This window comes from Apium graveolens, chromosome 11 (assembly GCF_009905375.1).
Source record: "Apium graveolens cultivar Ventura chromosome 11, ASM990537v1, whole genome shotgun sequence".
Taxonomy (NCBI): Eukaryota; Viridiplantae; Streptophyta; class Magnoliopsida; order Apiales; family Apiaceae; genus Apium; species Apium graveolens.
In genome coordinates, this window is record NC_133657.1 from 75957847 (window position 1) to 75971663 (window position 13817).

Below are 13817 nucleotides of genomic sequence, written 5' to 3' on the forward strand. Positions count from 1 at the left end.
AATTGGGATGACAGTTAAGCCCATTAGAAATGTCCAAAAACCCTGAATATTAATTAATTTCATAATTAATTAATAAGGGATAAGTCAGCTGATAATTAAAGTCCTAGAAAAGGGCACAATTCCTTGGAGATTGGACTATAAGAGCTCTCATATAACAAGGAATCAGTTTTCTACTTCCTAGAACTCCAAAGTCCATCCTAATTCAGAGACTTGTCCACCAAGTCTCCTAACTCTAGTCTAATTCAAGGACTCCCAACATCTATATAAGGGGTCTCACCCCCATCAAATCAGAACTACGTTTTTGACTTGATCCTTGGCAATCAGCAAGGTACGTAGGCATCTTGTTAAGGCATATCGAGTCACGAGACACAAGAGCAGTCAAATCGAGACTCGAAACTCACAAACCCTAATAGTAAATACATCAATTAATACACCTTAGTTTTCAATTCATAACAATTTCTTCTCTTTTTCCTAAAATCACCTTGCTATAATATTTTTTCCCTATATTTTTTTCTTTTAGTTTAGCATATAAAATATTACAAAGACTAGTATTTATAAATATTTTTCATCATTCATAATATTATCCAAAGGTTTCTACATCTTTTACTGAGATTTTTGAAATCAACTTACTATCATAATATTATCCCAAAACTTTTTCTTTTCTTTAAATCAACTAACCATCTTGATATTCTCCTAAATTATTTATTATACCATTTCTTCCGAGTCTCCTAAAATTAATGAACTTACTATATTATATTTTTCTAAATTTTTTATTTTAAATTTTAGCCAATGAAATATGTTAGATATATTTGATAATGTCATGGCTAATATGATTTATGTTTAGTTTTCAAATCTTACTTAAACAGGATTGTAACACCCCCAGATCCGGGGTCAGGGATCCGGGTCGTCACAGTCTTTCTTTCCACAATTATCACTTAACTTAATTAATAATAAACAACCTCATGCTGTGACCCCACACTAACACACACCACCACACGTCATAGTCTCAGAGATGAAATTGAAATAAGTACAAGTCTTTGAATCCACAATTAAAAGTTATTACAACCCAAAATGATTACTTGATAAGTTTACAGTTAATTTCCATTATCTGCCACAAGTTATAATTATACATAATTGATTCTCAAAAGTAGAATGTCTGATCTACAGATAGATCTACCTCTGCAGCTATAGCAGCTACGATATCAACGGGAAGGCGCGGGGCGCTTCCCATGCTCTTGCGCTGGGTCTGCTTGAGCCTGGCCATCTTTCCTAACTGTTGTTGTGTGATGAAGAAATGAAGCAAGAGTGAGCATTACAGCTCGCAAGATAATATATAGTGTAAACAATAACGCAAGCATCTAAGTGGATAACTTATGGGAAACCTTTATCAGGTGAAAGATAATTACTTACTGGATATAAGCAAAAACAAGGGATGAAGTTACCAATTACTTCACTATACTTATATCATTTATAAGGCTACTTGAACTACCACTGTTCAAAGTATTATAGGTTTCAAAAGGGTCATCCCATAGATGAGACCACAAGTTAAGATTTGAATAGATTCAATCTTTGAAATATTATTGAATGAGATAAAGTTACGAGATTCTTTATTTAGTCCCGATATATATATCCACATATATATCTCTTAAACATTTCCTGGAACCTCTGTTATGTGAAGTATGAACAGAGTTTGTAATATCCAATGAATTTTGGAAAGGAAAAGAATTTTGGCATAAACCCGATATCTTGCTGATCAGGCAAAGATACCAATAAGTAACCTTTTCTACTAGTAGATGGATGAATCCCCCACCGGTCATCACCCTGGCCACATAAGGACCTTGTGCTGGACCGCCACCCGGCCTCTTACGCGTTGATGGACTGCCACCCAGCCACTTACACTTTGATAGACCTTACCCCGGCCTGTCGCTTATGCCGACTCAATTAGATGGGCTTACTTCCCGAACGTTGGGTAAGTAATCAATTCATTTGTTTTCTCAAAACAGCAACCACGTTGCGAATGTAAAATACACCACAGAGCTGGATCCCCCAGGTTTTGACCGAGTATTTAAATCCCCTTTGAAAGGAAGATCTTAAATATAAAAATGAGTTTTGGGGTCCACTCTAACTTTAAGAATCATTTTGAAGACTCGAAAACATTTTTAAGAATGTTTGGAGTACTGCTGATTTATTAAAATAAATCAGTCCCGATATATTAGAAATATCTGAATATTATTATTTAAATAATATTCTCATAAAGATAATCCTTATTAAAATATTCGAAGTAGAAGTTTTAAAACTCATACTTGAAATGGATATTAAATAACCAAAGATATACTTATACGAAAGTACTATCTTTATTTGAATAATCGAAAATAAGTTTGATTATCGAAACATTATTCTTTAATAAAATAAAGAATATTATTAAATAATAAGCGGAGTCATAATACCTCGAATGAATATTATAAATAATATTCATTAAATAAAATAAAGTGAGTCATACATCCTCAAATGAATATTCAATTAATAATCATTAAATATAATAAACAGAGTCATAAGTCCTCGAATGAATATTCAAATAATATTCATTAATTAATATAAAGTTATCGAATAAACCTTATTCGATCAATAGTTTTGAAAACTATATCCATATATATATATATATATATATATATATATATATATACTTGGGAACATCGACTCCCGGTTTAGAATTATGTTCACCTTTTGATCCCCTATACTAAGGGTAAACTCAAATACCGCTTATCTCTAGCATAGGTATTATGCAACTATAAGCATTGAACCAACAGATATATAAATCAAGAATATGAAACAGGCATGCATATATACCATATCATATGCTACAATATATCACAAGAATTTGCTAATAACAAATATGCATTTATCGCAAGATCATACATATACACATATACATCACAACAACAGTTATACGGGTAGAAAACTTGCCTGAGTGACTGGGGGTTACAAATGGCTTGGGACGAGTCTGGTAACCTATAAACAACATGTGAGTTAGAATTAAACCAAAGTCACTTGTAAATCTATACCTTAACCAAATTAGACTCTAACGCTCGCTTTGCGCTTACTGATTCTCTTAAGTCACTCGAGTACCCTCGGCTCCACCATTTTTAATAATTTAACCATTACGAGTTTTAAGGCGATTCTTTCGCGAGTGTCTTACCAACTGCCTAACAAACTCTACATAAATGTTTCATACACTAATTAACCCTTTTTAGGTCTTTAACCTATGTTTCAAAGTAAGGCAAGGGGTAATGTTTCGTTCGCGAAACATAAAACGGCCGTTTCTCCTAAACCGTACATCGGAATCAAATGAACCACATATCAAAACGAAGCTCGTAACATGAACTATCTAAACATGGAAATGGTAAAAACCTAGCAGGGAGTTCTCGGGTCCTAATGTTATGAACAAAAACAGTCTAAAGAAAATCGGACATTACGACGGCTATTTTACGCGATTTCCCAATTTTATACCATTCCAATTCAACCACCAATCAATCCCAATCCATTCATACAACCAAAATCCATCCTCACTACATCATAACAGCCCCAATCAACTCAACATTACAATTTATACTTATTCTTAAACTTGAATTTAAACTATACTTAAGTCCTTTAACCAAACCATAAGATTTCAACATTCAATTCACTACCATTCCAACCCAAACTCTAAACAAACAAGCTTCAAGCTACTCTTTACCATAACTATCAAAATCATCCTAATATACAAAGTAAAGCTAGGGTTTGGAGATGTTATACCTTCCTTGAAGTGATATGAGTAGCTAGGAAGCCTTAAGAAGCCTTGAGATGTCTTAGAGATGCTTGGATCTTAAAGGAAAAACAAGAAAAATCAAGTTAAAAACCTTGAAATCACTATTCATTGTCTTCTTCATTGATTTCTTGGAGAAGATTGTGAATGATTTGGAGGCTTAAACTCATAGGATAGCCATAACTATGCATAAGGAGTACTAGATAATTAACTTACCAATTTAGGAAGCTTGGAACTTGAATTTTGAAAATTCCTCTTCTTGAAATGGAAAAAGCCGAGAGCAAAGTTCTTGGTGAAGAGAAATAAAATTTTTGTTTGGATGAAATGATTTGTTTTGGCTTGGTGGATATAGTTTTGTTTGGATTTTTGGTTAATTACCTTATTAACCTTGTCTTTGTGTGGTTATAAACCAACCACACCTCCTCCCTCCCTATGTCATGCTTACATCACCTTATTGTGTCATCATCTCTTACTTGCCCTCTCCTTATTGGTTAGATGACCTCATCATCCCTAACCTCCTTGATTAACTTCATAATTGTTTGCCTAATGACCGCTGATCTGTTATACGGTTCGCTTAACTTTCGTTTTCGTTTATCGTTTGAGGGATCATACCCGGGATCTTATTACTTGGGTCTCCTTAACCTTTCTCAATACATTATAATCCTTTTATGATCCTTTCTTATAATCCTTTTATTTAAATCCTTTTTATCCTGTTACCTTATACTCAATTCTTTCCGTATCTAGTGGATTTCCGGGAAAAATCAAAGTGTTCGGAATTGGATTCTGACGATCTTTACATACACTTATATACCATATAGAGTACTAATAAAATCTCAGAATATCCATAAAAGAAACCCTACATAGTGTGGCATGAACATTTTTCTTATTCAGCAAAAACACTATTCATAAGGGTTACAAAAAGTTCAAAATTTTGGGGGTTTGTTACAGTCTCCCCTCCTTAAAAGGATTCCGTCCCGGAATCAAATAGAAAACAAATGGGGGTACTTTTCTAGCATTGCGCTCTCTAGTTCCCAAGTTTATTCTTCCACATTATGATTCTGCCATAGCACTCTGACTAGCTTGATCACTTTGTTCCGAAGCACCTGTTCCTTCTTATCTATAATCCTTACTGGCTTCTCCACGTAAGTCAAATCTAGTTGCATATCCACCTGCTCGTACTCCACTATGTGTCTGGCATCCTGATGATACTTCCTTAGCATTGACACATGGAACACATTATGAACTTGTTGCAAGTTAGGGGGTAAGGCTAGCTCGTACGCTAACTTTCCAATCCGTCTTAATATCTCAAAAGGTACAATATATCTTGGGCTTAGTTTTCCTTTCTTTCCGAATCTCATTAACCCCTTCCAAGGGGATACTTTTAGTAGTACTAAGTCCCCTACTTCATATTCCTTGTCCTTCCGGGCTAGGTCTGCATATTTCTTCTGTCTGTCTTGGGCTGCTACAAGCCACCCTCTGATAAGATCCACTATTTCTTTGGTCCTTTGGACCACTTCGGGTCCGAGCATCTTCCGCTCCCCTACTTCATCCCAGAATAAGGGAGATGACACCTTCTTCCGTACAGGGCCTCATAAGGCGGCATTCTGATGCTAGCATGAAAGCTATTATTATAAGAAAACTCGATCAACGGCAAGTGATCATCCCAACTTCCTTTAAAGTCTATTGCACAGACTCTCAACATATCCTCTAGTGTCTGGATGGTCCTTTCACTTTGCCCATCCGTCTGGGGATGGTACGTGGTACTCATATTTAACTTGGTCCCCGCACATTCTTGAAAGCTCCTCCAAAATCTGGAGTTGAATCTGGGGTGTCGGTCTGAGACAATGGACGCTGGGACTCCATGTCGCGTCACTATTTCCTTAAGGTAAATGTCCACCAGTCTATCGACTGTGTATCTCTCATTGATAGGAATGAAAGTGAGCTGACTTTGTCAGTCGGTCTATAATTACCCATATGGCGTCATGATTGGCTTTCGTCCTTGGCAAGCCCTACAACAAAATCCATCGCTATATGTTCCCATTTCCACTCGGGAATCTCCAGGGGTCGTAAAAGTCCACTGGGTCTCTGGTGCTCTGCCTTTACTTCTTTGGCAAGTCAAACATTTGCTTACCCATTCTGCTACGTCCCTCTTCATGTTGGGCCACCAATAATATTCCTTCAAATCCCTATACATCTTGGTACTTCCCGGGTGAATGGAATACCTTGAACTATGGCTTTCATCCAAAATCTCATCTTTAAGCTCTTGAACGTTCGGAACCCAAATCCGGTAGGAAGTACCTCATTATCCCTTTATCATCTTTCTCAGTATGGATCTCTTCTCCAGTCATTGACTCTCTGCCCTCATTCATCATTCTTTCTTGGCACAATCTAATCTTTTCTAATAATTCTGGCTGCATTGATATCTCAAACAGCTTTTCAGTTCCGGTTCTGGTTACCTTTACTTCTATTTCCATTCTTTCGAAATCCCTGATTAATTCCTCCGAAGTCATTATCATTCTGAGCCTTTCCTTTCTACTGAGGGCGTCAGCCACCACATTGGCTTTCCCCGGATGATAGAGAATCTCACAATCATAGTCCTTGATTAGTTCAAACCATCTCCTCTGGCGCATGTTGAGCTCTTTCTGCGTAAATATGTACTTGAGGCTCTTATGGTCTGTGAAAATCTCGCACTTCTCTCCATACAAGTAGTGTCTCCAAATTTTTAAGGCAAAAACTATAGCCGTAAGCTCAAGGTCATGAGTAGGATATCTAATCTCGTATTCCTTCAGTTGTCTCGACGTATACACAATCACTTTACCGTGCTGCATAAGCACACACCCTAATCCTTTGTGCGACGCGTCACTATATATCATAAAATCTCCTTTTCCGTCTGGCAATGCCAACACCGGGGCCGTTACCAACCTTTTCTTTAATTCCTGAAAACTGTTCTCACATTTTTCCGTCCATTCAAACTTCTCTGTCTTACGAGTAAGTCGTGTCAAAGGGGCTGCGATCTTCACAAAGTCCTGCACAAATCTACGATAGTAGCCAGCCAATCCTATGAAACTCCTTACCTCTGTGGGTGTGGTTGGCCTTTCCCAATTTGAGACCGCCTCTATCTTGGAGGGGTCGACCAATACTCCTTCTTTATTGATCACATGTCCTAAAAACTGTACTTCATTCCGCCAGAATTCACACTTCGAGAATTTGGCATATAACTGTTCCTCTCCGAGGATTCCTAGATCTATCCTCAAATGCTCTGCATGTTCTGCCTCAGTCCTTGAGTAGATCAAAATATCATCGATAAAAACTATCACACACTTGTCCAAGTACTTCTTAAATACTCTATTCATTAAATCCATGAAAGCCGCTGGGGCGTTGGTTAATCCAAAGGACATTACCAAGAACTCATAATGCCCATACCTGGTACGGAACGCTGTCTTGGGGATATCTTCGGGTTTAATCCTTAGTTGGTGATATCCAGTCCTCAGGTCAATCTTGGAAAAATAAACAGCATCCTTTAGCTGGTTGAATAGATCGTCTATTCTAGGTAACGGGTACCTGTTCTTTATGGTTAGCTTGTTCAACTCTCGATAGTCGATGCACAGCCTCATGCTCCCATCTTTCTTCTTAACAAATAAAACTGGTGCTCCCCACGAAGACACACTGGGTCTTATCATACCCTTATCCAAGAGTTCCTGCAATTGGATAGCTAATTCCTTCATTTCTAACGGGGCTAACCGGTAAGGTGCTTTTGAAACTGGCGTCGTCCCTGGGGCCAACTCAATAGCAAATTCAATCACTCTATCGGGTGGTAATCCCGGAAGGATCTTGTGGGAATACATCTTCAAATTCGTTGACTACTGGAATATCTTGTAAGTTAGGCACCTCCTTTTGCTGTCCACCACATAGGCTAGGTAAGCCTCATTTCCTTTTCGTAGCATCCTTCTGGCCTGGGCCATAGGTCAAAAATTTCTGCGTCTGCCTCTTTCCCCTAAATACGACTTCTTTCTTTCCTGGAATATTCAACTTAACTTTCTTCCCCTTACAGTCTATCTGAGCATCATTGCTAGATAGCCAGTCCATTCCCAAAATTACATCAAACTTCCCCTAACTTAAAAGGAATCAGATCAACACTGAAAGATTAGTTCCCCTATGCCTAACTCACAGGCGGGGTGAATCAGGATTAACAAGAATAACTTCATGGACTGGCTATTTCTACTTGTAAGGGCTCTATCAAGGGTTCATCCTTAAGTCTTAACTTACGCGCAAAGTCCCTTGATATAAAAGATTTAGTTGCTCCTGAATCAAATAAAACGTTTGCACTGACTGAATTTAGAGAAAGGGTACCTGCTATCACATCTGAATCTTTCATAGCATCCTGGACTGTCATGTTGAAAGTCCTTGCAGTAGGTGGCTTATTAGAACCAGCCCTGCTTGCTCCCGAAGCTGCTGGTTTGTTCATTGGGCATTCCCTCTTCCAATGACCCGGGCGTCCACACTGATGACACGTGGTGGTTGGGCGGGTAATGGGGGTTGGCGAAGTGCACTTGTCCGAATAGTGACCCTCTCGACCACACTTGAAGCAGATTACCGGCTTTCCTTTACACTCCCCAGAATGCATCCTTCCACAAGTGTTACAGGCTGGCAATGGGGGTCGAGACTGGTTGGAATAAGACATTCTTGACTTCTGGCCGCTCTGGCTCACATTCACGCTCATTGGCCGCTTAAACCCAGTGTTCTTTCCCGGTAGGGACACTGCTCCTCGATTAAATCTAGTTGGGAAGCTCCTTCCTGCGGAACCCCCACCCATGCTCATACTTTTCCTCTTTATTCCCTTCTTCTCTCTTTCCTTCTGCATCTGTTCACTTCCGGATTCTACAATTGTTGTCTTTTGTACCAGAGTGGCATAATCTGTAAGTTCAAGGATTGCCACCCTATTCTGAATCCACGGTTTCAGTCCCTGCTGAAACCTCCTAGCTTTCTTTTCCTCGGTACTCACAAACTCCGGCACAAACCTTGATAACTCTGTAAATTTCGCTTCGTACTCTGCTACCGATAAGTTATTTTGCTTTAGCTCCAAGAACTTGAGCTCCATCGGGTTTTCCATAAACCTCGGGAAATATTTTCCCAGAAACAACTGACTGAATCTTTCCCAGGTTATAATAGCATCTGTCTCTATATTTTTCTTGGCCTCCCACCAGTAGTTGGCCTGTCCTTTCAGAAGGTAGGTAGCAAATACAGTCTTCTGTGCCTCATCGGTACTCAAAATCTCAAAGGATTTCTCCATTTCCTTTAACCATGCCCTTGCCTCAACTGGGTCGGCTGATCCGTGGAACTCAGGGGGCTTAAGGACTTAAAAGCCCTGAAAGAGTTTGCCACAACATTGTTATTTCCTTGATGAGGTGGGTTGGGTTGACGTTCCAAATTCTGCCTTAGGAGTTGCATGAACTGGCCCATGGGATCCATGCCTGGGTTTGGTATTGGTTGCACCTCAGTTTCTCCTTACTCAGCCTCTATCTCAAATCCCTCAACATCATATGTCTCATCCTCCTCTTCATACAGGGAGTCATCCTGTTCAACATAATCCTCGTCTTCCTCTTCACTGTGTTCCTGGTTCCTATCGTCCTGGTTATGGCTTCACTGGTCCTCAGATCCAGGGTTCGCCCTAGTTCCAATCTTTCTTGGTGGCATGATACTGATAAAAAAATTTATTGGGAAAAAAAAAATTCAACGTTAGGTCACAATCATACACAACATTGTGACTTGCATAGCTCTATAATGGGGAGAATGTATCTCGCAATTCTATTATATTATGACAGTTCTAATAAGAAGTGCAGTAATAATAATGATAAAAACAGTGATCTCGTCACTAAGGAACTGAACCGAAAGGAAACAAATATATACATAATGCGAGAAATACATAGTTTGATCTGGTCAAAAGTACAACAGTGCTATAGCCATCTGTCCCAAAAGTGATACACAAGAGTCTATCTGTCTAGTCAGAAAAAGGGATGCTATATACAAGTCAACTATCCCGGAAAATTGGCTCTTACTAAGGCCTCGACTAACTAGACAACTAGACTATCCCATCGTTAGTCCTGAATCACACACCGGAGCGGGTCAGCTCCCATACCCTTTCCATCGCACGAGCTTGCTTGTCCATGAACTTATTGTACTTTCACCCTAAAACCATGCAAATTTCTCATTTCCCTATGTATTGATTAAATCACTGTTCTCTAAGGCCAGATATACATTGGATCAACTCATGTTTTTTTTACAAGTTCTTAACACTTTCCGCTATGTTTGTTCCCCCTGATTCCCTTTGCTCCCATTACAAAAAGCTCCATATTTCTTTTCATTGTTTTTTTCAGTTTCTGCAACCAAACAACTACTTAGTTTACAATATAAAATTGTGCAATGGGATGTTAATTGATGTTTTATTTTATTGTGCTCTCTCTCGATAATGTGATCATTTTGGTCATAACTTCATTCTTGTTTGGTTGTCTCGTTTCTCCATGAACTTATTTCACTCTCCTGATATTGATAGCATCAACTGATGCACCAAACAAGTCCTTGGTTTACAATATAAAATTGTGTCTTGAACTTGTATCTCTCTCTCTCATATTTCATGATTGGATATCTGCATGTTAGGTATGATGAATGCTGGTAGACTCGAAGTGAAATGCTATCACTGCCGGGGGGAAGGAATTCAAAAGGGACCCGAAGGCGATGAATAAGCACAATGACAAGCTTCATGCAGAGATCATGAAACTAAAGACCAGAGTGACCTGTGAGGTGTGTGGGAGTGTGTATCCCACACTGGCGTGCAACATCAACAGGACAAGACGGCTCATAAGGGACTTTAAGCTGCTCTCTATTACTCTATTAAGAATGCCAAAAAATCATGTACCGCTGCACCAAATTTAAGGAGTTTCATGTTTGTTATGATTAGGGTTATGCTTAATTAGTTATTACTTATGATGAAATTTGTAAAGAAAATGGTGGAATATACGAAACCTAGTTCATATTTTAATCGATTCTCACCTCATATCTTTGGCAGCAACACAGGCTCTGCCTCACCATTCAGAATCTGAAACACTCTCCTCATTGAAGGCCTCTCAGCAGAGTCGCATTTTCTAGTTTATGATTGTAAGTAGTATAATCGACAAATAGCCTATAGTTTGATATCACAATTTTGTCATCATCCCACCACTATTAGATCAGACCCGTAACTGCACACAGGAACAGACACAATAAGGGCCAGGGATCACTTATTATCTAGTATACAATAACAATTTTTATCATTTAATTACTTGCAGATATTATAATAGTTGAGGGAATAATCAACTAATTATATGAATGGCTTCAAGCTTGGCCTTCTTTTTCTTTTTTTTCTTTTTTTTTTGTCTGAATTTTGATCTTGAAAAATTGTGCACCAAGGTGATTAGATCGTCTCTAAGCCGCATTCACCCTTAAGTTCTCAGATCAATTTGTCAAGGAACTTAAGCTGCTAAATGGATTTAGTTATGAAAATCCAAAATACTAATCACTCACCGTGTCATGCTAATGCTTGTGTAGTTAGGTCGAGCAGCAACCCAATTTTCTTGACTGCTGAAACATCATCCTTGGAGCCAACATTGATTGTTTGTTCTTTAGGCAGTGCCGCTAGATCATCTCCAATCTCAATTACTTTTCGGCTGACTAGGTGATAGATTTGGCCAAGAATTTCAGTGAATGCACTTTCAACATTCTGAGATTCAAGGTCTGGCGTATCCATAAAGAAAGTCTCCTGTTTTTCAGCGTAGGCCTTTGCAGTCTAAGTGGTAACAGCACGCAAGTGACAAAGCTCTGTTTCCTAGCAGCATTATCACAATATTAGCCTCTGTGTCTCTGAGCTCTTTCAACCATCTCCCAACACTCTCAAAGGTGGCTATTTCGAGTAACATTATACGCAAGCAATGCAAAATATCGATCACTCACCGATGCCATGCTTGTGTAATTAGGCAGAGTAACATGCAATTTTCTTGACTCCTGAAACATCATCATTGAAGCCAACCATTGGTTGTTTTTCTGCTAAATGGCAAAATAGGTTGTAATTTTTTTCTTAATTTTGTTGTCATTTTTTTCTTAGTTTTATATTTTATGTTCTTGGTTAAATTGAAGCCAGTGTATCACAGTGAAACATGAAAATAAAAATTTAAAATATAATTCATAACACTGAAATTAAAAATAACATAAGTTCAACTATAGATAAGCATAAATTTATAAACGGCTGCTGAATATAAAACTATACTAAAACATATTACAAGTTTGACCGCTAAGCACACCAATTCAAATAATTGAATAACACACCAAAACAAGTTATCATACCCACAATGAAGATGACAAACATGATCTAACAAACACAGCAAAAGAAGAAACTAGTTTGCTAATCATATTATACTTCTAAATATACCAAACTGGTGGTGTGAACCGATGAATAGATGTTCCCGGATAATGTGGCTCAATAGCGCCATTCTTAATATTAAAAATTCCCATATCATGGCCGCCACCGTCTCCATGAAAGAACTCTCCATCATCTGTAAAATATATGCTATTTGGCTTTATAAACTCGGATGTTGCTGCTAAAGATATCGATGAATTTCTGCCTATGAATAACGCCTCGTTGCCGATGGAATTTACCTCTCCACTCCATTTACATGATGATGCGATATCATCAAAATTAGTGCTTCTATATTGTATAATTTCAAGCTTGAATACCAAAAAATCACTTGTATAATACCGACGTCTAGAACTGGCTTCGTAATACACTCCTTTTCTGAAGCGCAAAACTACCCAAAGGTGAGATCCAAGTAACGATTCAATTAGATAGCTTGTTACTAAATCGTCCTTCTCCACCGGAACTGATGTAATCTGGATACATTGCCCTTCTTCTTTTTTATCATCAACATCGCATTTGAATATTTTCCCGCGAAAATCTATTGCATAAAATTTTTCCTTGTGGTAAACAATATCATGAACTAAACTTGCACCGGTTACCGGTTTCCACAACTCGTCACCTAATCTAGCAAAACCCAGTTCTTCACATTTTCCGTAAATTGCCATTATTGTGGGACGATTACAAGCGTCCCGACTTTGTCTCGGCCCTTGTGAAGACATCACAACTTTGGCGAGAAACATGGTGTAGATTTCCTGTGGCTGGAAATCATCATTATATTCATATTGATGTGGTAAAGTGAGCATAGGAGGAAGCGGAATTTGGTACCTCATTAACGGATGCAAAAGGTTGATTTTCAGATCTTCACCTAAAGTTACTAACCATCCTTTATTTGTTCCTAATATTATTCTGCCTGCTGCCTCAGGCAAGTCAAGACAATAACTTTTTTGCTTTGCAAGGCTGTAAAAACCACGAGTAGTACTAGAACTCTGAAACGAAGCACAAATACTTGTGATAACATTGTTGTCCCCGTTATCATCAACATCGTTGTTATTATCACCCTCATCATTATTATCTGCAAGGCGAACGTCAACCTTATTGTCAATGTAGTTTGGGTCCACCATACAAGGAATTGCTTCAAGCTCAGCAACTAAGACTGAGTTTAAATCAAGACCAGGATCTTCTTCTGCAAGTAACAACCAGGGATCTTTAGGCGGCAACAATAACTTCAACTCGGAAACAGCGGAGTTCCATGATTTACAGACGGCTGATAAAATTATAAGAGAGTCTAAGCAATCAACCTTCTGAGCTATAACACTCACAAGCTCTAAGGGAAGATTATCCCAACAAGTAGCAGCACCCATGATTAATACCAACACTAACCCTAACCCTTGCGCCCTCAATATATTCTCTTCAGATAAGTTCGAAATTTGGACTTGATGATGATGAGGGAGAGAGTTATGGAGCCAGCGATTAAATAAGAAAATCTCACGTTTTTCCCTAACATATTTTGATTTTTTAACTATTTTATTTTTATCCACAACATGATATTTACTAACTTGATTGGGAATTAAT

The 13817-nt window shown here is 38.3% G+C and overlaps 1 protein-coding gene across 1 annotated transcript; it reads right to left on the minus strand.

Moving 5' to 3' along the window:
* Nucleotides 1-12250: 12250 nt before the first annotated feature.
* On the minus strand, nt 12251-13606 carry LOC141695604 (F-box protein At2g26160-like). The gene has a single exon (XM_074499841.1). It carries the CDS (start codon nt 13604-13606, stop codon nt 12251-12253), a length of 1356 nt encoding a protein of 451 aa, XP_074355942.1.
* Nucleotides 13607-13817: the final 211 nt, after the last annotated feature.